The sequence below is a fragment of the Chelonus insularis genome, unplaced genomic scaffold (assembly GCF_013357705.1).
Source record: "Chelonus insularis isolate UGA/USDA-ARS -01 unplaced genomic scaffold, ASM1335770v1 scaffold_277_pilon, whole genome shotgun sequence".
Lineage (NCBI taxonomy): Eukaryota > Metazoa > Arthropoda > Insecta > Hymenoptera > Braconidae > Chelonus > Chelonus insularis.
The window spans coordinates 1,774,443-1,801,787 of record NW_023276791.1 but is presented as its reverse complement, the minus strand read 5'-3'; the positions used below and the strand labels follow the sequence as shown (position 1 = coordinate 1,801,787).

Below are 27,345 nucleotides of genomic sequence, written 5' to 3'. Positions count from 1 at the left end.
TGAGAAAGAGAAACAAATAGAATGTATAAGAAAATGAGAATAAGAAGGGAATAAAATGTTTTGTCCAGGAACGATACATTTACTTTTACACAAGAGATATATTTTACGAAAGAGATGGAGAATAAAGCTCATTCATATATATTGCAAAGCCCAACTAGAGATTGTGAAGGGAAAAATAATTCTTAAAGATGTAAGAAAAGCTGAAAATTGAGCTTTTTAAAGTACATGAAGCGAAGCTGTAACTGCAGTTAATGTTTTATGGTGTATCATGGCTGGAGGTTTAGTGTCAATTGTTTTGATGGAAGTTACTTCCAACAATAAAATTATTTATAAAAAAGGTCCTAAAGAAATGGTGTTTTAGAGATGTGTAAATAGAAGCCATCATTTAATGGTGATTTTCTAACAAAAAGTATTCTTTCAATTGCTCGCCATTCTAAATGGATCATTGCGTAGTCCAGTTTTAAGGGCAGTTCTCGACAAAGAGATATTGAGGATGACTGGGTCATTTATCAAATCGTGTGGTCATGATCATAATCCAAAGTTTTAAAGCTTGGAGCAAAATGCTGAGGGCATGGCGTAACAATGTGTCAAGAATGACTGGTACTGCTGCAGCAGCAGTGGAACTTGAGGCAAGCAGAAGATGAAGAGAAAGATAGAAGTCAGTAGTGGTTAGCAAGTATAACGCTACACAGTACCACACGGCGATAGTGACAGCAGCAGGATAGCAGTGCTAGTGGTGGCAGCCGAGAGGCAAGAGAGCGCGTGATAGTGTAGAGAAGTACGAGGAACTCTCCACATGAGAGATAGAGAGAGGCGAAGTCGAGTAACAAAGAGAGCTTGAAGACTCATACAAGTGGAAGAGAGAAAGAGGGTGAGACAGCAGAGACCCATTCATCTTGACTCGCCTAGCAAGCACACGATTGGTTGGCTGGTCGTAAGGTCGTGCGTCGATTGGTTCGCTCTGTTTACCAGCTGTGCTGTTTCATGGAGAGGGGGTGCAAGAGACAAGCGGCGCCATTATTGTAAGGGGTTACATTTAGCTGGCCGTGGTGTAGTACGCGGCGTTCAGGATAGGGGGCTATAGTACCTTCATGCATGGCCCATAAAGGATTCGTCGACTATCCGAGAAGTACGCAAGAAACGGCTTCTAACACCTGACAGGCCGCGATCACCCGTTCTCCCGCGCCCTGCAGCTCAATTTTCGCGGGTGCTCATCAACAGCTGTGGACGGAGCCTTTCATTGCTGACATTGCTGTGCATTCAACATTTGTTGTCAATTATTTCATACAAGTGTTTCAGAACGTATTGTTTATAAGTGATCAGAACTGTGAGTGGTGACTGACGGGTTGGAAAATAATTCAAAAACATATTTAGGGGTGTTTAAAGAAAGAAACAGGGTGTGTTTCTAGTCTCTCTATCTTTCTATCTGTCTCTGTTTCTAGGTATATCATGGGAATATCATTAGAATGAACCAATTAACAATTTTGTCTTTATGAATCTTTATTATTTTGGCATAGTGTAATGTGCCCTGTTGCATGAGTGGTAATAAAAGTGAAGATAAAGTACCGATAAACAGAGTTGGAACAAGAGGAGGGTAAGAGGTATATACATTGGGAGGAGGGGGATTGCCAACGACCGCGTGGAGACGTATTGTCAATGTGAAGAAGTGCATGTAAGCTCTCTATTTACTATCACTTGTTTTCTCTTATTTAAAAGCAATCTACCTACATTCTGGCTGTTGATTTAATCATTGAAAAGCACAGAGTGAAAGGTGTGAAAGATGACGGAGTTGGAGAATGTCCAGGGCAGATGTTGACTGCCCCTTCGGTACAGGAATCGCTTACGCAGCGATGAGTTCCAAGTTTATAATTGATAGTATGCTACCTAAGTATCACCAACAATTTCATCATCAACAGTTGTTCGCAAGTAATCCAAGTTCAATTCAAAGCTGTTCAGGCGGTTCATCAACCGCCTCTCTCGAATCAAGCCTTTCGGCAGCGGCTGTAGCCGCAGCAGCTGTCAATTACGCTCAACACAGTTCGCCATCACCTACGGGCTCTAGTCCACAGCACTCAGGAAGTTCTGCATCAACATCACCGGCGGCGAGAACAGCTTCCAGCATGTACCCTTACGTATCCGCCGCGGCGGCACATCATCACCATCAACAACAGCAAGCAGTTGCTGCTGCTGCTTTTGGAGCAACGTCATCAATGGTACCAGGATTTGGATCAGCTTCCACCGCTGCTTTGGCAGCAGCCGCAGCAGTTGATGCTGCCAATAGTGACAAATCTTGCCGGTACACAGCAAGCCTCACTGGAAATGCTCCTAGCTCTACTGATCCCATAGTCAATTACAATTTGAGTCATCATCATCAAAACGGTGCAACTTCCAGTGGCCTTGTCTCATCAGCACCTGCTCCATCGGCAGTATCTGCTGCTTCAGCATCTATGGCTGCTGCAGCTCAATTCTACCATCAAGCAGCTGCTGCTTCCGTCGTTGATCCACTTACCTCTTGCCAGCAGCCTACCGCTGGACAACCTGGAATACCAGACATACCTCGATATCCCTGGATGTCCATCACCGGTGAGTCTTCTTCGAATATTCCTAGATTATTTAATATTTAAGCATGTGAATAATAAATATTTATGCTGATCTTGCATGAAATATTTTTACTCTCTATACTGGCGCCTTGTGTGTATGATTAATGGAATAATATAACAGTTTATCTATGAATGGACACCAACATCGCAAATCATTATCATTCTGTTCGTGAATTGATGGGCAATTAACATTCATTCAATATCTTTGATTATTGTTTGTAATTGAAAAGGAATTGAACTCGACCTACCGTCGGCCGTCGCAACTTTAACGCAAGCTCTCTACGCAAGTCTCCCTCGAATGAAGACTGTTGAACTCTGAATTAGTCTAAACGACAATTTAGATGATAAATTTAATTGTTATAAAATTTCAACATCAATCATTTACATTTTTTAACTACTTTCTATTTTAATAGCTCCTGGATTCACTTTTAATGGCTGTTCTATTAATTATTATAATATGGCTCATGATCAAATACAAGCTTCGTATGTTTTTATTAATGCAACATCAAGACCAATATTTATTTTTACTGTTGGATTATTTGATGATCAAAAATAAGATGATTAAAAATATAATCGTTTGTTATTATAATCAAAATAGAGTAAATTAGGTATTTTTGTTCAGTTTTATTTCTTTTGAAATAATTCTTAAGATTGAAGTACATAAAAAGCATCATCTTCAGTAGAATCCATTAATTTCTAGCAATTTATTTTTTACGACTTTTTAGTTTCACATGAAATATTGAGAACAAGTCTCGTTTGCATGCCCATTCCAGTACTTATGTATTTTCTTTGCATGCAATACATTCCTTCCATTTAGTTTTTATTTGAATTGAAGATTAATTTGACTCAATTCAAGTGACCGAGCGTAAAGTAATAAAATACACATACTATCATGAATATAACTATACTAGTACATATAGTACTCATAAATGTTTAAGTCGAGCAATTATAGATTACATCTTTTTATTTAGTTTTAATGATTTCTGGATGCAATAACTGAGTAATTAAGACCACTTTCTCATCACAGAACGAATATTATTGTTCAATAATCGTTATCAACATTTATTGCAATTACATATTAACTTACTACAGTCATTAGAAAATTGTAAATAGTTTAACAGTTTACAAGGACAATATTGAATTATCTAATTATCGAATTTTTAATTAACAATTCAAGATTAAATTTAATTTAATTTTTGTACGTCTACTTAAAAATTTATCTTCAAAAAAAATAATAATTAGAAATTTTATTTGTTTTTGAGAATTAAAAAAAATAATTTAGGATCATAAAAATTATAATTAACATTTTATTAGAATAGTTTGATAAGTTTTTTAATTTTTAATAAAATATAATTTAAATAATATTGTTAGTGAACGCATTAAAATTTTTATCTGTTTAACTTGAGTCAGTTAACATAGTTTTCAGGTCTCTCATGTTTATAATTATGCATTATTAATATCGATCGGCATGTATTAACTTATTTCTGCTTATTATTTTTTACTAAAAAGCGTGAAAATTGAATGCAAATTATTTTCTTTTATCGCAGTCTACTTATTGTGTAAAATATCTCTTTTTAATCACGTTCAATAATTCCTCTAATGTATCCCTAAAATAGTTAAGTTACAATAAAAATAATATGTAATTTATTATTAATTATTAAACGAATAAAAAATTTATTTATTACAGACTGGATGAGCCCGTTCGACCGAGTCGTATGTGGTGAGTAACACCGTTCATTCTCTTTCCTCGTTCTTCGAATGAAAAATTATTTAATTCATGGATTTCTGGTTGAATTATTTTTAAAAAATTCCATATTTAAACCTGTTAATTAAAGAAAAATATTAATAATAACAAAATGGCTGAAAAGTTGTATGTTATCACTGCCAAATATATAAGGAAAAAAAGGGAAATTCATGAAAAGAGGTCGAAGCACATATGGCGACCATATTTCGTTTCTCAAGCTCCATTTAAACTTCAAGAATATATTAGTTACATTCCTGAATGATAGCTCATGATCATGGAGAGTCTACTATAGTCTAGTACATCATATCAAACACAATGTAACAACTATTTCCTATTGATTATTTAACACAATTTAATTTTTAAATTATTGGTATAATTAACGGTAATATGTAAATGAGAATGAACAACTTATGTAAAAAGAAAAAAATTATCACTGACCTCTAAAAGCTAAGAAGGTTAAAAGGTACTCTGTTAAAAAAGCATAAATAGTCAGTGTATATTTTTCATTCCAAGATTGGTATCTTCAATAACTTTAATATAGAAAAAAATAAAAAGTTTATCTTTTTTAGGAGTTTATATTCTCCAAATATGCTCTAAGTGTCCCAAAGTACAGGCTTGAAACTGTCACATGTGACTGTGGAAAAAAATAATATTTCTTTTTCGCGGAAATAGTAAAACTAGCACGCAATGGATCATTATTAACCATGTTTATGAACAAGTCCTTTTTTAATATCACAAACGCACGCAAGGAAAATATACTCCTGGTGTAAATTTACATCTACAGCATGGACATTAATTATGAATCATTTTTAAAAAAATTATTTAATAACTCAGTTAACGAAAATCACGTGTTTTCTTGCCATTAAATGTTATAAAACAAATCATTTAATTATCAAATAGCTCATAATGATGAGTATCTTTATTCTAATCTTGTTATCAAAACTATTAGGTATTTAAAAAAACATAAAATAGAAGATATCCAGTTTTTAACTGCGTTTATGACTATTTTTCTAATGTATAAACTCGGTAGTAAGAATGAAAATAGTTGTAAGATAGTGTTAGAGCTCATATAATCATTACTTTTTGGGAATTTACGTTTTTATGGAGTCTAGATGATCATGTCGTAGACAACACCTGATTCTTGTAAACCATTCTATATAGTTTCACTAGATCTATAAAGATTTAACAGTCTTAACGATTTTATGACTTGATTCGAATGCCATTTACTCTAATACATTTTTTTTTCTTTGACTTAGAACAATTCTTAACATTAATCGATGTTCAAAATTATTCGAAACTACATTCATGAATTTCTAACACACTCAAGTTGTTAATTAAAAGTATAAATACATTTAAAACTCATCATATTAATTAGCATGAAATATATACGAAAAGAATCAGGTGATTAGAATAATCATTTATTTGGTTTACATGCGAATATTTCTAAACTATATATTTTTTTTTTTACATTCATTATTTTTATCATAATCTAAAATATTCTAATGTAAACTGTTCTACATTTACTCCCTACTGTTTTAAATCATATACAATATTCTTTTTTTATTCATTTTGATTTTTAAATTTATTATTTTTTGTTGGTGAGAAATAGAATATCTTCTTTTTGGTGTACTGTCTGTCTTTATCTTTATTCCTGATTTTCTTCGTCTACAATCACAGCACGTCTGGAATTTCGTCAAGACTTGTGTGATTCGAGAAAGGCTTGGAATATATTTTCTTCCTCGGTTGCATTATTTTTGCAAAAAGTATATGAAGGAAAGCCTCAGCTAATCCAAAGGATATCTTCTTCAAAGCTATAAAAACCGGATGATACAATACTATATAGCCTAAAAACATAAAACTTGCACACATTATCATATTAAATTGGATGAATAATGTATTTTGCTATTCCCACTGTGAACTGAGATTGGTCCACTACAACGAAAATTTATCTAATCTTGCGTGCATTTGAATGTTTCCAACACGTACAAACTATAGATCACTCTTGACTTGAGTATAATATTAGGAACATGCACAATAAATACTCGGAAATAAGATCAACTAAAGAGCAAAAGGATGACGATGAAGTGATGTTGAATATAACGTCAGAGGCAGAAGTGTTTATTCAGATTTTTGTCGGCGTACGTGGGCTAGAAACAAAGAGATAATGCATAATTTATAATCAGACTGATCCAACGCCGATGCTCAGTGCACAGCCAAATACTCCGCCTCTGAACGAACCATCCCCTCATTAGCATTCGATGATGGCTCTACGCGTCCTCCACTGACATTCTATACATTATCCCATTTTATCCTGTTCGTTCCTTCTTTGCCCCTAATTCTACAATACCACTCTGTCTTCCAACCCTACTCACTGCCTCCTCTACTTCGTCCTCCATTTTTCTTCTTTACCACTTGATAGTTCAAAGGGCCATCTCACTCACCAGCGTCTGGAACCAATCAACGATCCTTGCCGTATATTTCTTTATATTGCTGATTATTACGACCATAGAGGCCAGGATTGTTTATATCTCACACGTTCAGATGGGAAAGAAGTGACTGGTGTGGGTTTTATGCTTTTTTTGTAGTAAAAATTGAATGGAGGGAATTAAGAAATATTGAAGTAGACTTGTTGGAAGATTAAAAAATGATGATGTGGATGAAGAAGATCATTGATTTTTAATTAATTTTAGAAAATATCATAAATTTGGAATGAAGATGAATCGAAGAATCAAAAAAAAATTAGATGATTTTTATTTTTCAATTTTTTTTTGCTTTCAAATGATTTAAAGTGTCAGATAAATGCATAGATGATTGATTATTAAATTTTAATATTAAATAATTATTTATTACAATCTATAATAAAAATAACAAATATTCAAATTAAGTAGAAAAAAATTCAACCAATCAGACTCTAAAAATTTTAGCTCATTCTACTCCAAAAAAGTTGTAATCTTAATAATAATTCGTAATATTAAATTTTTAATACTTTTTGAAGAGGAAAATTCTGTGTATCCAATAATTTCTTGGTTTTAAAGCTAAGAAATGAATAATTCTACTCCATTTGTCGTCAGTTTCCTACAGTTATTTTTACTTGCTCCATAAATGCATTTCCTCTATTATCATAACATTTCTAATGCAAACGAGTTCACAGTGATGCTGGACTGATGTTGTCAGTTTGGAGTCTGCGACAAAAAAATAATATATGACTTTTATAATAGATTCCATCCTTAGTATTCGATGAAAAAGAAGACGAGGTCAAAAAGGTGGTCAGGTCGGAATCGTGTTGTCACAGAGATTATTGAAACTGCAATTTTATGGGTCTTAAAAGCAGTTTAATTGCCGTTATATAAGTGTTTATGTGCCGCCAGGTTACCGCCGCCCGTGTGCTACCCTAAACGTTTATTTTATGGTCATATACGCGCCGCCACAGTGTACCCCGTTGTCGCGTGCCAGGACTATCATACCAAACCGAGATGTAGCGGACCTGTCGATTCCCCTGTTTTCTTGGGCGTTCGTCAAAATTTTACACACTCATTCTTGACCATTTGGTCTGGACTATCGTCGTTTATTTTCCATTCAACTTCTTCTTCTCCACATGTTTTTTTTTCTCCTTTTTCTTATTTGTCTCTTGGATGATGGGATCTTTATATGCTATCCATTGCTTCTTTTCATGCCTTAAATAGTTGGCTCGAGCTTATGCTGAACATTCCTTGCGCATTTAGAATATATAATGCTGCGCTTATTTATCAATTTATACTTAGAAACATTACTTTAATAGATTCAATGACTTCCTCTTTACAAACATTATTCTTAGAAGTTAATTTAAATCATTTACATGAGTTTAAATAATTATTTTTTGTTTTTTCCTTTTTTTAAAGCAATATTTAAACTTGAGTAAAAAAAAACTTGGGGAAAAAATTATTGAAGAAAAATGCTAAAGCATCAACATGTGAACCAATTGATATTTTATGCTTTAAATGTATGGGAATTTTGTTTTGGAAAGAAATATGTTCAGTTAAAAAATCATTGAGAAAACGAAAACATTATGAAGATTTACAGATACAACCCATTTACTTTCTTCTTTTCCTGTGACGAACAACCCTCGCATCTCTTTTCCGGTTTCTTCGTTTGCCTTTTTTTTCGACCCATCATATAACTTTCACCGCACCCTTTGTTGACTATGAGTACAGATATGCCATTTAACGGACAGGGTAATAAAAAAGTACCTGATTCCGAGCTAAAAAACTGAAAGGACAAAAAATACAGCTCTTTAAAAAACGAAAAATTTCTACTTTTTAGGACAGTTTGTAAATCAAAGTCAATCTTCACGCTTCAATCAGGTGAAAGTAAAGGCTTCGAAAGTATCCTTTCCAAGGAAGTTAGAAGTCAACCAATGCTTCTGCATTCTCTAGGATTTTTGAAAGCTCTGAAAAAAAAATTTTAAACGAAAAAAATATCCTAATATATTTTTTAAAATATTTCTTAAAACTTTTTTCCTATTTTATATACATCAAACTATTCATTCTAGAGTTAATAAATTTAAAATGCAATGTTTCAGTAGTTATAATATTAAATAACAATAAAACATTATTTATATCTCTAATAAAAATTTATTAATGCAATCATTGATGATAATAATCATATCAACGATCACATTTATAACTTGAAGTGTGCATAGAGAATTTAATTAGACAATAAACATCACCGGAAATCGTTCAATGAATATCCTAATATGTGTCTAAGATCTAATAAAAATGAAAAAAAGAAAACAAAATGTATTTAAAATTTTTTAAATCCACATAGGAAAACTGACAAACAATTAATTTCATCTAATTAACTCAGTAGATAAAGTTTAATGAGTTTTCATGTAATATTCCTCAACTGGAACCATCAAATCCCTTTATATTTCTCCAACGCAGTCTTTATAGTTACATAACAATTAATAAAAATTAAAATTAATTACAATCATATTTTTAATCATTTTAATTATCAACATGAGATAGCTTTCATGCCAAGAGGCTTCCAAGTATCTGGTCATTCACCGTTTGATAAAATAATTTCACATTTATTTAACATTAAAAAAATAATTACAATTGAAAATAATTTTTCGGACACTTATTTGTTCAATCTATCCATTAATTTAGACTATAAAATGATTAATAAAGATTTATTATTACCAATCAACACTCAATACCCTGCTGATTCCAATGAATCATTCAAACATTGTAATCTATAATGTTTTTAAACTGTTAAAAAAATGTCGATTACAGACAGTAAATGTCATTATTGCATTAATAAACAATCTAATTTTTATCTGTTACGATAATGACTATTCTGTTTCGTGATAAAGTTCGTCTGCACGTTATCACAGTAGAGAAAAATATTTATACAATTGTCGAAACTTTTATCACGACACTAGTCTACTGATAAGCCATATAAAATTCATGTAAACAAAAATCCTAGATTAATTAGTAAGTTCGTTCATTCATCTCGTATGATTGTGATAAATGACTTTAAAAAATAATAATGTCAAGATCATCTCAGTCCAAAGAGCTCTGGTGTATGACTAATTTAATCCCCAGCAATCCAATGGCGGATATTTTTCAAATAGTTCACTCTTATCTCCAGAGCATGTCAACAACCGATGAGAAGAGAGAATACATATCTCTAAATGAACAAAAAGGTCGTTCTCATCGAGGCGTTCAGCTCATTGGTACACATGAAGCAGTCTATTAAATGATCGCTCCATGCAATGTCAGATAAAAGCTCCTTTTCGATGGAGAACGTACAACAAAAAGAGTCAAAATCACAGCTTTATCGAATTCAATTTTCCAAGTAATTTTCTCAGCAGTGAAATAAGCTGTGTAATTTTCTTTTCTAAAGACATCAGCGGTAAAAGCTTAAAAAAGTATGAGACAATGTGTATACATATTGGCATCAGTAGAGAGAGATGTCATGTTGAAAAATTTTAGGGCAAGATAAGAACATTGAGGTTGGTAAGGGTGACGAAAGGACAACGACGACGTCTAATATAATAGTTGAGAAGACTCCAGACATCCAAACACACACCCTCCAAGTGTGTTTGCTGGCCAAATAAACTTAAGTCTGTCGCGAAAGGGGAGGTTTTGATGTGTAGCCATGCTTGCAGAATTCCTGTGTCCTACATGCTATGGTCTATGGGTATGTTTTACTCGCACCAGGATAGCGCCATGATGCTGTAGTGGAGTATGAGTCCCTTGTGGCCACTATCGTAACAAATGTGCCCGTTTGCATAACACGACGACGAGCAATTCAGGCAGGTTTGACGGTGCGCGATATAGACCTTTAGTTGTGGGAGATGAGAAGGAGACTGTCGTTGTTGAGGTGGGGGATGACTTTTTGTCCCTTGGGTTCTCGTGTAATCTACGCTGGTGATATAGCCAATACCAAATGAGACCATCTCGTTTTACTCGTCTTCTTTCTTTCCCTCATATCATACTAGTGTTTTTTGTCTTACTCAGTTGTATCATGCTCGCTCACAGATTGTTTTCTTTATCTCTTACTCTCTCGATTCTTTCAGTCTGCCCTTGAGCTGTACTAGGTCACCACAATGAGTGTGTCTGGAACAGCCGCAAAATGGCAGTGTTAATGTTTGTTAACAGTCTCGTCAGGGTGGAAGACGATGACGAGAGATGAGGCCCATTAATAGGCTCATCCGTGTCTCATGGAATATATCGGAAGTACTTTTGAACGTGCACACTGGTTCTCCTTTCTTATCTGTACGTGATCGTAGGTGAAATTCTCCAACTCACTGTATAGCTGTGGTACGACAATTCCTGAGCCTTATTGCTCCCACGATGTTGCTCGACCGGTCGTTAACTGAAACAGGAAGTTTCACATATATGGCGCTAAAATTTTGTAGAAATACCAGAAAAATGAAAGTTTGTTTTAGAAGTGTGAAAGGTCAAGGTGCTGTAAAAATTTATTAGGAATATCTGATAACAGGACTTTTTTTTGGTAATATCTTGGAATCAAAATTAATAATTGCGGTGGGAATATTGAGAAAACTCGTTTACAGTCATCAAGAATTTATTTTCAAAAAAAGGAATTTCATTTTTTTGATTGATTAAATATTACTTGATGCCTATCTAAACAGTTAGTTGAGTTTTTTTTTACTAGAAAATTATCTGTCATTAATTTACTCTATTACTGATTTCAGTAGAAAATTATTTACTTCTTTTAAATAGTATCTATGAATCCAACCTCAATTTTATTTTTATTATTTTTTTTTTTTTTTGGTGTAATTAAATTACAATATTTTAATTAAAAAAAGAAAAAAAGACCTCAATAACGCAAATTTTTTTCACAACAACAACAAAAAAATGAACATTCTAATTTTCTTGTAATGCTCACTGTTAGCTTATCAACTGATTCATCAACATTTTTGTAAATTAATTCTATTATCTTCTTTACTTGAACTTTTAAACAAATTAAAAGTCATTTGTAATGATAAAATAATGAATTCATTCATTGAAATATCGAGATAGTACATGGAAAATTATGAAAAGCAGTGCAGAATGTCTTTTTATAGTTGGAATGTACTTGTGGAATAGCTTATCATTGTTTTATCTCATGGTAAAAACTGAGGTTCTATTTCCTGAGCTTTTATATTGAGTAACTTACACCCATTCCCATACATACCCATATTCATATATATATGCGTAAGCTATGAATATTCATGGAAACTAATATCCCAATAAATTTGTTTTTATATGCTCGCTATTTCAAAACATCGAGACAACTCGTTGAATTTGAGCTATTTACGCTTGGCTGAATGCGCTTGGATGTAACCACCAGTCCACCATGGTTGAGCATCAATAGTTTTATGTTGAGCTTTGAAATATCAGACTAAATATCAAATCGTATCAGAATGTAATTCGATTTCGTTCAGCCATATTGTACGTCAAGGAATAAATTGGCTGTAGAACCAGTTTTGGTTACTGGAGCTTTTCCATGGGCTTTATACACGTACAAAGAATTATATTGCAGTTTGACTGTGTGTATAAGCATCCGACAGTCTACTGGAAAATCGGGGGTGTGAGGTAGTGGCTGGTACACAGAAGCAGAAGGGAGACAGGTTTAAGTGAGGGAGGAATCGTTACTAACAAAAGCTTTAAACGCATGCGCGGGAAATTCTGTCGGTGTGGCTTCGGCTGAACCACAGCAGGAAAGACTCTCTTGGAAAATGTCTTCGATATTTTTAGTTTGATTTTTTAAATTGTTATGCTGAAAGAACAGTCGTAACTAAGCATTAAACATCTTAAATGCAGTTGTCTAATCTTTTTTAAAATTTTAATTTTAAAAAAATATACTTCAAAATTTTACTCCAATTTTTAACAACGCTGTTGATCAATAATGATGTTCATAATTAAAATAAAAATGCTGGAAATTGGTTTAAAAAAAAAAAATAACATCCTTAGTCTTCTGATTATCTAGAAAATGTTTAAATGTAAATAGAAAAGTATTTTAACAGCCATAAAAAATTTCCAAAATAATTTTTCATAATTTTTATGAACTGTACTTTGGTCAGAACAGATGAACAAAATGTTAGAGTTTGAGATACATCTAATTGACGAGAAAATTTGAGATTTGTATGAAGAAAACTTGAGATTAAACTAGAATGAAACATTCAGCTGTGAAGCCATACTATCAGTAAGGAACTCAGCGTAAAGTTGGAACGATCGGTGGAAAATTCCCGATGGTGTGGAAAATTTAAAGACAAAACGAGTCAGTGAAGCAGAGAAACTAGTCTTAAGTCTATCCAAGTCAAGAGGGTAGTATTAACTCTATAATCTTTTATTAGTAGATTTATGAGACTCTTGTAAAGATCTGTTATATTTCCTGAATATTCATATCTCTCTTCTTTCACTTCTCCTTCATTAGAGTTTTACAAGACAGACATTCTGCCTCATTTCATGTAAAGTACAAATTTTTTCACAATCAAGTTAAAAGAATTGAAAATCTTCAAAGCATAAAAATGTTATTCAATGAATATTAATTTAATTTAAGATTTGTTTCAACAGATACAATAGTAAAAAAAAAATATTATGAGCTTTTTACAGATTTATAGAGTTAATAGTAATTGAAGTTATCATCACGTTAAAATAATTTTCACATTTGATATTTCCTGTAATAAAAAACATCTTCTCTACACATCGTAAAAGGCTCGACATCTCATTGTGGAAAGCAGCGTAAAATTTACAAACATACCACGACTATTTCTGTTCATTTTTTTCCGTATAGAACGACTGCGTAATATTTTTGATCGTTACTGGAGGATATAAAGACACTTTGGTGGTGACACTTTGATGGAGCAGTAATGGCTCAGCCAATATGTAGGATCTTAGAGGGAGATCTTTGCCTTCAGCTGGGTCAATGAAGGGTGTAGGATATAGGAGATGAGCATCGAGAAAGACAAACATGTACACAGAAGTGAATCCGAAAAATGTTGAATACAGGCACCATGAAAGAACCCAATAATTGTGTTAGGACTTTCTGCCTGAACACTGATCTGTTCACCCCAGAAACAAGAAACTACCGAGTATCATGAAGGGGTGATATGTTGAGAGGGTTGCAGGATGTGTAGAGAAGTCTTCTCAACTAATATCGTAAAGCCACAATGTTCTTTGATTAAACATTATGCTAGTCTCGCCACTTACCTTTCAGTTTTGCACTACTTTCTCCATTAAAGTGATACAAAATAGTTGCTCCTATAAATCAATTTGCTGCAGCATTTAATCAAGTTAAATCAGAGCAAGGACGATCAACGTTAAGTGCATTATGGAAATAACATACGTTAAGTGTTTTTAGATTTTTTATGGAAATGAGGGGATATTTTTTTTTTGAAACAATCAATTTGTTAAAATAAAAACAGCTAAAAGAAATTTTTAAAATGAATGATTTAAAAAATGAAATAATATCTCACTCGAATAGCATTTTGTTTTGTTAAACAACATTTTTTTTTCTTTTAAATTTTATTGGATTACTATTTAAATTCATGCAGACTAATAATAAAATCATTAAGATAAAAATAATATACTAGTAGGAATTTCTATAAGCTTTTACTTTATATTTAAATAATTTATTACATTTATTTATTATATGTAAAAAAAATTTATTGATAAAAAAATCATTATTATTATTCAAAGAATAAAACAATGAATAACTCAAGCTTTTTAATTATTATGGAAACCATTGTCGGTTTTCTACAAAGAAAATTATCTTTCATTCAAGCTCATTAAATTGATTCAAGTGATGTGAACAACACATCATATCTTATTAATAGTTAAATGAAAAAATTATTTATCAAGATTTATTCATTCCTCCAATTGATCTTGATTTTTCCCATAATTTCATTGTTATCTCTCTATCAAAGTTGAGTACTATCGGATCAAAGATCAACAGATTGAAATGTCTATTATGTTCCTATTTTAGAGTATTGTTATTTTGTGTCAATCGAACCAATTATTGACCCAAGTTGTGGCGAATTAAGTCTTAAAAAGGTCAAATGACCGAACAAAGTGTTGAAAAGCTGGCAAATAATTGTCTCCTACATTTTTTAGAGATGATATAAATAATAGCCGATGACTGACACTATTCAATCATAATAATAAACTGCTATAAACCTCATTTCACGAGTTAATTTTAATCGAAAATTTTATAGACTACTATTTCATCTATAAATACCCAAGCTAGCTAAAAAATGCAAGGAATTGGCGATTTTTCTGGTCATTCAAGACGCATATATTATGAGAATAACTAGTTTGCCACTGGCTAGATTCCAATATATAACTTTCATGACCATGGTATTCTTAATTTTGTTGTGCGGACTGCTTTTTATTGGTGGAAAGAGCGACGTGGTGGCATTTGCATGTAACGAGGGCGCGAGAGAACGATAGAAATACGAGTAGGTTGGCGCACAGGCCTGTAATTAGAGCCTCGGGGTTTCGCGAAATGGCTTTTGAGGGAGTGCAGTTAAGGAAGGGCGGAGTAAATAAGGATGGCAAGCACGTCGTCTACTAGTCACCCATAGTGGCATGATGGTTCCGTGCACGAAATTGTTTTGCAAAAGGGGAAATAATCTGTCTTTTTCTCTTTCAAGACACCGTAGCTCAGTAGCTCGCAAACTGATGTTTGCCAGCGTCATTTCAATATGTCATCCTTTGTTCTTGAATTAAAATTTAATCCGATAAAATTGGCCCCTTTACTGACAAGATTACGTTTATTTCGGGTGCTTGGCGCCGCGCCGAGTAGTTTATTTTCGAAGTCACGCTAGCTGACTCCAGCTTACAAGACACGATGTGGCTGTGGCACAACGTGGTGGGTATGATACCTTGATGGGCTTGAACACCGGCCTAAGATATATGTATGTATATGTCGACAATAAAAACTTTATGAACTGATCTGGCGCCTTCTACTACCAATTGTTACAAAGACCCTTCTCTCAATATATTTGTTACTTACGCCGTAGAGTTATTGTAACAGTTCTTTTCTTCCGTTATATCCAATCTCATATTGGCCACTTTTTCCTTACCAACTAGATGCAATATTCAGTTTACTCAATGCTAAGTGGACAATGTAACTGTCATATAAATTGCCACGGAGTCTTTTAACAATCATAACCAGTTATTTCCACTCAAATGATCTTATGACTGTTCTAGTTTCTCTCTAGCATGTTGAACATTCTTTACGCTTACATTCTTTCCGACAATTATGAAATTATTTTATTCCCAACTTATATTTTTACATCTTCACTTATGCATGCTCATGTATTTACTTTTATCTTTATATTCAAGCACACCATTTTCGTAGGTTTATTATCGTACCATTAGAAAATACTAACTGCTAGATAAATGCAGCGGCAATTACTTAAATTTCCATTAATTATACCTCTAAGTTTCATTAAGGTGGTTGTAAAATTTTGAACATTCTAAGAGAATGGTGATTGTCCGTTAGTTCTTTATATAACTGATAACTTATTGGCCCAATACGGATAATTGTTGCTACCAATAGTTTCAAAGATCGTCAAGATAAATTTAATGAGTCTAGAAATCTATTAATTTAATCACTTTGTCTAAATAAATGCTACCGACTACTCAATTACTTTTTCAACGCCCGGAAATGTCAAAACAATTTTTCTCCTTTTTTATTATTCACGTTATCATAATACTCCTTTCTTCCAGTACATTCATTTAATAATCAATTGAATGGAAAATAAATAATTCAACAAGAAATCGATAGTTTAATCAAAAACTAATTAAGCTATAAACTCGCTCATAAATTAATGACTAATCAAAAAATTTGAAATTTTTTTTAATTTATAAAAAATCAGCAATGATTCATATGATTTTCTTATCAGATCATTAATATGTTACGGTACCTTAACACTATCGATCAGGTATCAATTTAATTAATTACCATCATTAGAGAAAGTATGACATAAATTTTTTCAGCAATCCAGAAACTAACCTACCAGAATAAAATCCACTAGACTCTAAATATATATACTTAGAAAAATCAACCTAATAAACAACGTACTTGTGTTCTATAAATTATAATCCGCACATGTATGCGATGCTTGACGTCTTTGGTGCTTCTGTATGTGTGCTTGTGTATATGTGTAGTAGATAGACAGATATAATGGCACATGCCCTTATAGACGGCGCTTAAATTCCAGTGGGAACAATAGAGCCGTCCCTCTCTCGCCATTCATCTCTGTCGAAATCCTTTATTACGGTTGGTACATATACGATATATGGAGCTTTCTCCTTGCTCTATATGGTACCTCTCATGTGTTTCCGTTGTCATCTATCCACGCATATATCCTGAACGCCCTTTCTCAGATGTCCTCGTAAATTACCAGCTTGAAATAAGCTGTCTTACCAATCAGGATTTAAGTCCATGCTAAGGTGCGATCACAGAATAGTCAAATGCATTTGATAGTCAACAATATTCAGTATCATTCTGATGTGTGAACTCTGAAAAGCATCAAGAATAAATTGTTATTGCAAATCTAAGTATTGATGATTTTAAATGTTGTGTTTAGATAAAAATTACCTTCATGATTGCGTAATCCAGGATGTGTAGTAAAATTTACATAATTTGGAATAAAAATTACACTTCAAAAGAGTAAAAATGACCATTTATTTTTTTTATTGAGGTTTATAATTTTTTTGGTATGAGTTGAGTTTAGGCCTTTGATGTTACACATTGAAGTAATGCAAAGATAAATAATTATCGTAATTAATTACTTTGAAAATGGATGTGTTTGAAATTCGTATACGGGTGTTATGAAACAAACTCCAATAACAAACATTTAAGTGTTGTTGATTAATCCTTTCTTTGATCATTCCCTTTAGATTCATTGCGGAATCTAAGCTTGAGTTTCTAATTGTTTATTTTTTATCTTCAATAAAGAAATTAGGAAAAAAATTGTTCAATAATTGGTTTCTGAAAAATACAAAATGTTTGAGATTATTGTTGAAAATATTTATAAAGAATGTTTAAAGTATTCAAGCTAAAAATTTCCTTGGTGATGGTTAGAAAGAGGTATTTTAAGCGTAAGAAAGATCTAAGATTAAAAATGTACGTATTTCTGGAGAGGATTAGACGCAGTTATGCTGGCTAGAATTATGAAAGCTACATTTTATGAAACCTTTGGCATTTTCGTAGCAATTTACATCGCTCTCACGCACGGATATCACCGTAAACATGATTATCTTCATTACAATCAGTGAGGGGAATGTAGTCGCTACTTGCAATTGCAATTTATCTGATACTTGTCCAATAATTAAAGTCTATTTATAATTAAGACATTTTTCAATCACTCATTTATTTTTAGATAACCAGAGTTATTTGCTTATTAAATAAAAGTGCATATAAATAAATTCAATCTATGTCCACTTTATTTTTTATTAATGCACTTAACGCGTGATTTTTATATCTTAAATAGCTTTTGTTTTCAGTTTTAAACATTTTAATGCTTCTTAAAGTTATTTATGTATCAATAAAAATTTCATGTGCTATATAAATTTGATTTAATGACTCATGCCAATCAAATTTTATAAGCATTGCTCACTGACTATAAGGGAAATACACTCTTTGTCGTTGTTCTTATTATCGTAATTATGTTAAATATTATGACATGAGAATATTCACACTCAATTAGTGTCCGGTTTTATTGGTAATTCGAGAGGACTCTGTCGCTTTTATGCTACAATTTCGACGCTATTACATTGGCAATATGTGCTTATAATTTATTTAATCGGACATCATTATTTTTTTTAATATCATGTCTCTTGATGGTATTAAATTTTTTTCGCCACTTTATAACTGAGAAATTAGTCATATGAAGTCATCTGAATTTAACAAAAGGTCGAGAGAAATAAAAAAAGAAATTTGTTCCTCATATATTAAATAAAAAAGAAGATTTCTTTATTGGATCTTCAACGACCCAAAGTCGGCAAATGGATATCGAAAGGATCAAGGCAGTTAAATAATTCATCCTAGAATCAAAAAAATAAAAATATGAGTAAGTTAAAAATAAAGTAAGGTGACATGACATACAAACAAAATAAATTGAATGCTACACTGGTTATGTTTTGTTTAGTCCTATTCACGTATATTCGATTCATTCATAAATATCTCAAAACGGCTTAATTTCGTGGTGCTACAGACAAATAAAATCTCAAGGCTGAGTGAAAAATGCAGACAGTTGCTAGGGAAAAGAGCCGGAGATACAACACACTACTGCAACCCGTGGTGCGATCTTAGGACACGAAGTATCGCTCGTATAGAAGAATGAAATGGCCAATAAGCACAAAAAGAAATGATTGGAAGCGATAAGATTGACGAGACAGTCATAAATATCCACTTTTTTTTTTAACATTATTTTTATATTCGCAAATTTAGACGTCCTATTCTTGCTTGAGATCTTTATGCAAACCAATCGATTTAGTTATGTTACCTAGTTTAAAATATTCATGAAGCATTTTAACATGTTTAAAAAATTGCGAGCTCGATAAATTCATCACTTGGATCATATTTAACAATATTTAAGTTGATGACGCTATTAAGAAATTCAAAAAGAGGTGCATTCTTTATAAATGAGGTGAACAATAAAATTTTATTTAGTCAGAGATAAAGTTTTTGTTGTCATTAAATTTTTATATGCATCGTTAATTATTTATTAATGTTGGTAATTTTTAGCCATCTAGATAAATAATCACAATAATGAATCACGAATTAATTAATTTCCTTCAAACAATTAAGTAAAAAAAATTTATCTAATTAATTTAGTCTTCAATGTATAAAAAAGGTTAAAAAAATAATTAAGTGCACATAAGATTTTTTTTTAAGTAAATTCATTAAATTCATTAGTAATGAATAGCAAAAGCTTGGAAAAAATTATTTAAATCGTCATAATGCCCGTATTACATTCTTTATTATCGTTATAAATTGACAATGTTTACCATAAGACCATCATCACCTCTCTTTATGTCTCATCCAACAGCAGACTTTTTTACACTTGACCATTATTACAATATAACTGAAGATGGTATAACAATTATTAAATGAATTGTCTAAAAGTAAATTGATCAGTTTAATTGGCAAGGATATGATAATAAAGCAGACTAATCATTCACAGTGTTAATCTCTGTTTGGAATAAAAGATTAAAGCTGGTCTGATATTCCACCGACATGATGACAGCTTCATTTTCTTCGGTTTCCTAAGGAATTCTTCGAACTTTATATCCTGTACCACACACGCTGCTAAGTAAGATCTTTTTGTATATGTTCAATATATTTAAATGCATTTTTTCCCCTTAAGAAGTATCCTGTATGAGAGTCACCGAACAGGTTCACAGAGACCTCATGGTCGCGAGTTAGAGTACATATAGAGAATCACCAGTTGCAAAAGCGTGGCCGCAAATTATTTAACATAAATATCAGGCGTTTCCTCACGATGCTTCATCTTCTATGTGCAATAACGTTGTTTCTTCATTCGACATGATTCTCTTTTACCTACCCGGCATACTCAGCAAAAATATTTTCAATGACTCAGTACACAGAAGGGGGTCGATAAGTGACATGCTATGCTCCGCAAATGTTGGAGGTTTATTTTAAATATATATCGTAATAGCGCGTAAATTAGCAATGGCAAGTAAATTAAAGAGCATTGAAACAACTAACTTGAAGTAATTAAGCCCAGCAATCGGCAGGAAAACCTTTAAATACTTCGTCGCCAAGTTCATTAGCGGCAATTGTAGTACGTTTATGCTTTTTGCGGGCAATTATATCGTTGTACGTATAATTCGTACTTGGAATGTTTCACGATTAAATCGAATCGTTCCTTTGATGTGAGATACATCTGATAAGCTTCCCTTTTCCATTTCTTCTGCTCATAATAATTACGTTATCTTTAGTAAAATTGTAGGAAATTTCGTTTTTACCTTTTTCGGCTATTCCTGTTTGTTTCACAATAATTATTGCCTTGAAATAATTAATTTTATCTTATAAAACCTTTGTAATAATATTAACTCACTGTCTTTTATATAAGCTAATTGTTCGTTCGTTAGAAAATTTATGGGGCCTGAAAAAAAATTTTTCAAATGTGTTATCGTTGAGTTGAAGATTTTTAAAATTAAATAAAAATATTAACATGCAAAATGTCGGGAAAATATTGATTATATGGTTTAAAAAAAAATTTAGATGAAGGAAAGGATCGTGTTGTCCGTTATAGACCAGTAAAAGAAGAAAAAATGCACTAAAATAAATTTGCTGGAGCAGAAATCAGCTGAAGAGCTTTTCCAAGATATTTCGATAAAAGTCAGGAAACCGAAAGGTACCAAAACACGATGCAGTTGGATAGAATGTCAGGGTTCTGGTCGATAGCGAGATACTTTGATTTGATTGTGTGCATAGAAAGGTAAAACGAGGCGAAGGAAATTGTACACATTGATGAACACGCCCGTTTGTTGTAGGTTGCACCAAAGATGTGAAGTTTTACCGCGCCTTCACATAAATCTTACAGCTGTTTGATCTCAAAAAAAAAAGATCCTTTTTTATTCGTTCTTAAATAGTCTACATGACACGGTCTACAAAATGACCACCAAAGTTACCATTGACAGTTTACGAGGACGACCAGCACACACCTTTAAATAACTTGTGTTCTCAATAATACTCATATAAATACAGCTTGGCTTGTGTAACTTGTAAATTCTCAAGTCGTTCAGATAAAAAAATTGTGGAGAATAAAATATACGGGTGTAAACAGGGTTTTACAAGAATTATATTTTTTTAAGAGATTGCGATCAGAAAAAGAAAATTTAACTGAGATAAAAAAAAGGACAACTTGGTAAATAATTTGTTTATTCTGAAAGTTGACAATTTTTTTTTCATATCAATTGATTTACCACAAATGATTATCATTTATTCGATTCAAAGCTATTTCTATTTTTAAAAAAGAATATTTAAAATAATTTTAATAAAGCCAATAAATAAAAACAATAATTAAACATCTAGAGATTAATATAAATAAAACAAACAAGTATTACTCAAATTAAATTACAGTCTTAAAGCTTTTAATAAAACCCAGAATAAATCAACGCGGAAAATTGATAAGTATGGCAACTAATTTCATGAAAAGCTCCTTACATTTCGCTACAAGCTCCATAATTAAATAAATAACATATTTAAATGCTCCACCAAAAATCTCTTTCCATGTTAAGATCTACAGTATCGCATTAAGCTAATTAGAGTTTGTGTTTAGTGACAAGATGCTGGCGTAACTATACATATAACACAATACTATTTATGATTAGCGCATACATACGGTGTGTGTAAGGAAGCTACTGAGGCGGAAAAGCATGTTGGCCTGGTCTCACGGGATCTGTTACGGTGGAGGGTAGTCAAGAGGGATGCAGCCAAGGGTTTCCGCTCTGTTCCCTCCCTCACGGTCCTGTGATACGCCGTCAGCAGTATGGCTTCCCCTCTGGTTACCATGGTTACCGTGCAACCCACCATTTGCCAGCACAACCATCCCGTATTGCTTTGGCTTTAGCTCTTGCTGTTCGAGGGCAGCGCACCCCATGTCGGCGCCCCTTTCTTCCTATACAAAACCTCTTTGCACCTAGTGTTCGTACACTCCCACAACTGAAGATTTGTATGAACACATATACAAAGGGAAAGCAAGTGAGACAGAAAGAGAATCTCTAGCTTTGCAATTCACCGTACACATTTTCCCGGACTGCGTACCACCAGCTACGGCCATGTTGAATTCAATATCGGCATACTTCGCATTCCACGGACGTTTTTTTGACCGCACGTCGAACGATCTCAACTAATGGTTGCTGAAGCTACTGCTAGCAACCTGGAATGTACAATTTTTCCTCATATCACACAAGCTTGGATTTTTTTATAGGTCTTTTTCATATAATAATAAACCTGAATTGAACATTCAACTGTTTAGACTGAATTGTTAATTTATTGATGTTGGTAGTGTTTAGTTGAAGAAGATTTTAATGTCATACAAATAGGGGTAATTTGAATAATGTTAAAAATGTCTCAACATAATTAATATCCATTTTTTAAATATTTAAATAAGCAAGCAATGATCACAACAAATAAATTGACGTTAAATAAATAATAATTCATCACATTTTGTTTTACTTCCATTAAAATTCATTTACTCCAAAAAAAGTTTCTTCATATTATTTTTCGATAACAATAATTCTTTTCATGACCAATAAAAAATTGATTGGACAATATTTATTTAAAAATCTCAGAACGATTGAGATTCATTTGTTATTTATTCCTGCTCTAAAAATGTAGATCCAATGATTTTAATAGCTAATGGAATAGATAGAAAATCGTAAAATCTACAGAAAACAACCTCACCCAACTCGAATTGAAGCTGATATGCACTTTTTATTGACATTTCATTTAACTCTAGAGGCAGTTTCTTACGATATAAGTGGAGATATCGAAGATAAAAGTAGTTGAATAATAGCTGAAAATAATATTCTTTTAAAATTAATAGTAAATATGAGAATGGAAATAATTAGATCTTGAGTGATATTTTTAGAGCATGAAAAATTATATTGGAAGTAAATAAATTCGTCTACATGCTCAGTCATTGATTTTATGATAAAGTTGTATATATTCTTAGGTTGCTTTGGGACACATATATTTTTGTGAAGATTAGAACCCTTATAGATTCCAACTGTTTTATTGCATCTGTTAGTCAGTATGTCACACGCTGTTCCAATTTTTCAGTCATTCACAAAATCGGTGTTGGTCTATAAATAATTTACGCTTGCGTAAAAATATCTATTTTGAAAATAACAAATATTAGTTTTTTTTAAGCATTACGTCAATTATCGTGACATAAATGATGTTTATTATGCAATAATCCAATTAAATGGAAGCTCATAAGTGATTATATTTCATCATTTATTACATCAACTTCATAAACATCTTTTTTTTCTATTTTTTTATTTATTTACATGAGTTCTAAATATTTCATTGACTCTACAAAGAAACACCAATCATTTTTTATCCTCAATTAATTATTATTTTTAATTATTTCTGGACACTCATGCAGTAATTTTAGCTTTCATTGTTTTTAATTATTGAAGTGATTGAAAAGTTAATTATGTAAGACAAAAAAGTATTCTGCAATGTGGTTGAATGATAATAAATATTCAGACCTATTGGTAGAACAAAAAAATTTTAAACTTTTTATTAACTTACGTTCAATCATCACCATTGTATAGCTACATTGAAGCTTAACGACAGCTTTATAATAAGTTTCTGAACACTTACTTTATAAAGACTTCTTTGTACCTAATATTTTTAGCAGCAATAAAAATTCAAGCCGTTTGCAGTGATATGACTTTGACGCATACTCGACAGTTTTATGGAGAATGAGGCTCACAATGTTGCTTTCTTGTATACGAGTGTTAAAAACCTCATTTAAACTCTATGAGTCGTCATAACATACAAAATCATTTCTGTTATTAAATAAAGAGAAAAATAAAATAATTATTTTAAAAAATAGAGGTATTTAATATAATTCGAACTAGAATGAAATGTTTTTTTTTTTTATTTTACGTAGAATTTGAACAATGCAAGAAAGTATTTTCATCTTTTTACCCGCCACTGTGTGATATCATCTTGGTTGAAAGAGAGAAGTCTGAGAGGAGATAGAGGAGAAACCGGTTTTAGTGAAGAAGAATGAAACGGGCGTTAACTCTGCCACGAAAGCGAAATGGCGCGGATCTTTCTTTTTATTCTTTCGTTCTTATTCTTTTAAGAAAATTACTATTTTAGATGAAACTAAATGAAAACAAAAAAATTCAACATCTACAATAATAAAATAAACCAGTACACTTTTTTTTAATTTCACCTTAATGTTTAACTCGCCAACTTTTGTTCTCTTGATATTTCATTTTTTTAAATCATCATTAAATAAATTACCACAGTTTTTATCACAATCATTTTTCGTACATATAAAAGTAAATACATGAAAATTTTTTACCTGAGTCACATGATGACAGTCCGCAGCACGTCAACAGCTACCTAAACATCATAAAAAAGTCAAGACCTTTCTGTGGTGGTCACCGACTCATTCGTTTATGACTCCGGAATCCCTCAGTAAAACTCAGAGAAAGTTGCGTAGGACTGTAAGAATATTTTAAAAAGGGTTTGCTAAATACTGGGAAAATAATAGGTAACTTTTTTAGGGAACAACTTTCTTTTTTCTTTCTATCATTTTCTTTGTACAGATCAGGGGTAGTCCTGCATTTCTAACCCCTGCAATAAAAGCTGTTGAAGTTACCTTGTTGTTTAGGAGAAAGTTTGACGAAAGAGAGAGAGTTGAAATTTGTGACACCGATGGGAAGGGTGCAGAGCATCAGGGTAAGAAAAAATGTGCATCAGGCCTGCGAAGAATTTCTCCTTCTTTCTAATACCAAAAAAATTTCCTTGAAACACATTTTATGATGTTTTAACAGTAAACATTCGAAGAACGAGGAAGATAAAAAAATACTAGTGTTAAGCATAACAATTTTCTGACCAAAAGTAATAGCTGAAAATTTTCTTCCAGGTCCAAATGGATGTCCAAGACGCAGAGGTCGACAAACATACACACGGTTTCAGACTCTGGAACTGGAAAAAGAATTTCACTTTAACCATTACCTGACGAGACGACGACGAATAGAAATAGCACATGCACTTTGTCTCACAGAACGACAGATAAAAATATGGTTTCAGAATCGACGAATGAAATTGAAGAAGGAACTGAGGGCGGTGAAGGAGATCAACGAACAAGCAAGACGGGAACGTGAAGAGCAGGACATGATGAAGAAACAACAAGCGGAAAAACAGGCCAAGATGCAGGAGCAACAGAATGCTATTCAGCATCAACAGCATCAAATAACTGGATTAGATAAGACGCAGAATGATATTCTTAAAGCAGTGAGCAAGGTGCCGACATAGGTGATAACGACTATATTATTATGTAGTTAAAGCAGCATTAATTTTTTCAATCGTGCAAGACAACAAATATTATTCTGTAAATGAAAAAAAAAGGAACCTACCCGCTAAATTAGGCAAAGCAATCCCTAACTACTTACGTACTTACCTGGTTGTCTGAGACAGATATATACGAAGGCAACCATGTCTGACTGATTCTTAGAGTGTATTTTTTAAGGAAAAACGTAAAAAAAATAATAGGAAAGACGATGATCTATAAAAGTATTGCTGAAATCGACAAAAATGAAAGAAGAGAGAGAGAAGGAGTCGAAGAGAGAATAAACATATTCCAATGCATGAGATATTTGATGCTGGATATACTCTTTGCACTGTTGTACATAAAAAACCCAAGCCAATCCGTCAAGTTTTACAGCATCATCATCATGAGGACAAACGTACTTTATTCAAGCACTTCGATCCGTACTCGTTTATTGGACTCTGCTGATCATCATCATCATCATCACCATTCCAAATGTCTCTGGAATATTTCTATTACCATCTGAGTAGCTTTCAGCATACATAATGTCAATTTGCTCGCAATTGGTTGCATCAAAACTCCCACAACAGTAATTGAATGGCCGGTATATGCTCAAGTGTGATGTTGTTTTCGTATAAAACAAGCATCAATGTGCTTAGTATGGATCTAAGAGTATAGTAGGTCGCCAAACGATCAGTCCAGTCATTCAGAGTATGTGTTGTTTCTTTTTTGTATATGGAACTTGTGTGTGCATGAGAGAAGAAAAGACGACAAGAAAAGAAGCAGAACACCAGCAGGAATCTCTTGAAGGCCAGGCCGTATCGATTACGCGCAAATTCTCTGGCTGTATATAAACGTCCACTTTCAAGGTGGGCCGCTTCTTTGATATCCGTTGAATTGACATCGATATCGTCTTGGTATTATTGTGTCTATAGTGCATACAAGTTCACATACACATTTATACGCGTGTTGGAGAATGATGGCTCCTTAGATCTGACAAAAACAGGCCCACTACTGAAAGACATGATTCAAACGAATATTTTTCTGTAATTGTAAACATTTAACGATGGAATAGTAAAAATAATCCCTCCATATACTGAGAAAAAATTATTTTTGAATTCTTAAAAAAATGTTTATCTTTCGTTTTGGATGAAATTTTTGTTTAAATTTTTACCAATTATTTATTTGTTTTTGTTTATTGAAAATGTATATATATATTTTTTAAACAATTTTTGGTAAAATAAATACATTTTTATAATTTTTGTTAGAAATTTTTAGTAAGATACATATATGTAAATGTATATATAAATATATATATATATTTTTTTGAAAATAATTTTTTTCTCAGTGTACAATAATTTTGCAAATTGCCCGTACTAAAATAAAATATTTTTTTGTTTACTAGTTTGTATTTAAAAAAAAAAATTGTTAAATCATTTCCGCGTTGATTT

General features: G+C 32.3%; 1 protein-coding gene across 3 annotated transcripts; it reads left to right on the top strand.

Annotated features, from left to right (window-relative positions):
* The first annotated feature begins 975 nt into the window (after nucleotides 1-975).
* Nucleotides 976-26,989, top strand: LOC118073313 (homeobox protein abdominal-A homolog). Of its 3 annotated transcripts, XM_035093730.1 has the most exons (4): nucleotides 976-1,672; nucleotides 1,764-2,583; nucleotides 4,288-4,320; nucleotides 25,472-26,989. In XM_035093730.1, exons 2-4 carry the CDS (start codon nucleotides 1,797-1,799, stop codon nucleotides 25,879-25,881), a joined length of 1,230 nt encoding a protein of 409 aa, XP_034949621.1. In that variant the 5' UTR covers nucleotides 976-1,672; nucleotides 1,764-1,796; the 3' UTR covers nucleotides 25,882-26,989. The 3 variants fall into 3 exon arrangements, with proteins under 3 accessions (XP_034949621.1, XP_034949622.1, XP_034949620.1); XM_035093731.1 differs by having other exon boundaries at nucleotides 976-2,583; nucleotides 25,490-26,989; XM_035093729.1 differs by having other exon boundaries at nucleotides 976-2,583.
* Nucleotides 26,990-27,345: the final 356 nt, after the last annotated feature.

Bases quoted from the DNA above. Each gene is read 5' to 3' on its own strand.
- LOC118073313 (XM_035093730.1), top strand. From the start codon at position 1,797: ATGTCCAGGGCAGATGTTGACTGCCCCTTCGGTACAGGAATCGCTTAC. The intron at 2,584-4,287 runs GTGAGTCTTCTT...TATTTATTACAG, and splicing joins TCCCTGGATGTCCATCACCG to ACTGGATGAGCCCGTTCGAC. The intron at 4,321-25,471 runs GTGAGTAACACC...CAAAAGTAATAG, and splicing joins GTTCGACCGAGTCGTATGTG to CTGAAAATTTTCTTCCAGGT.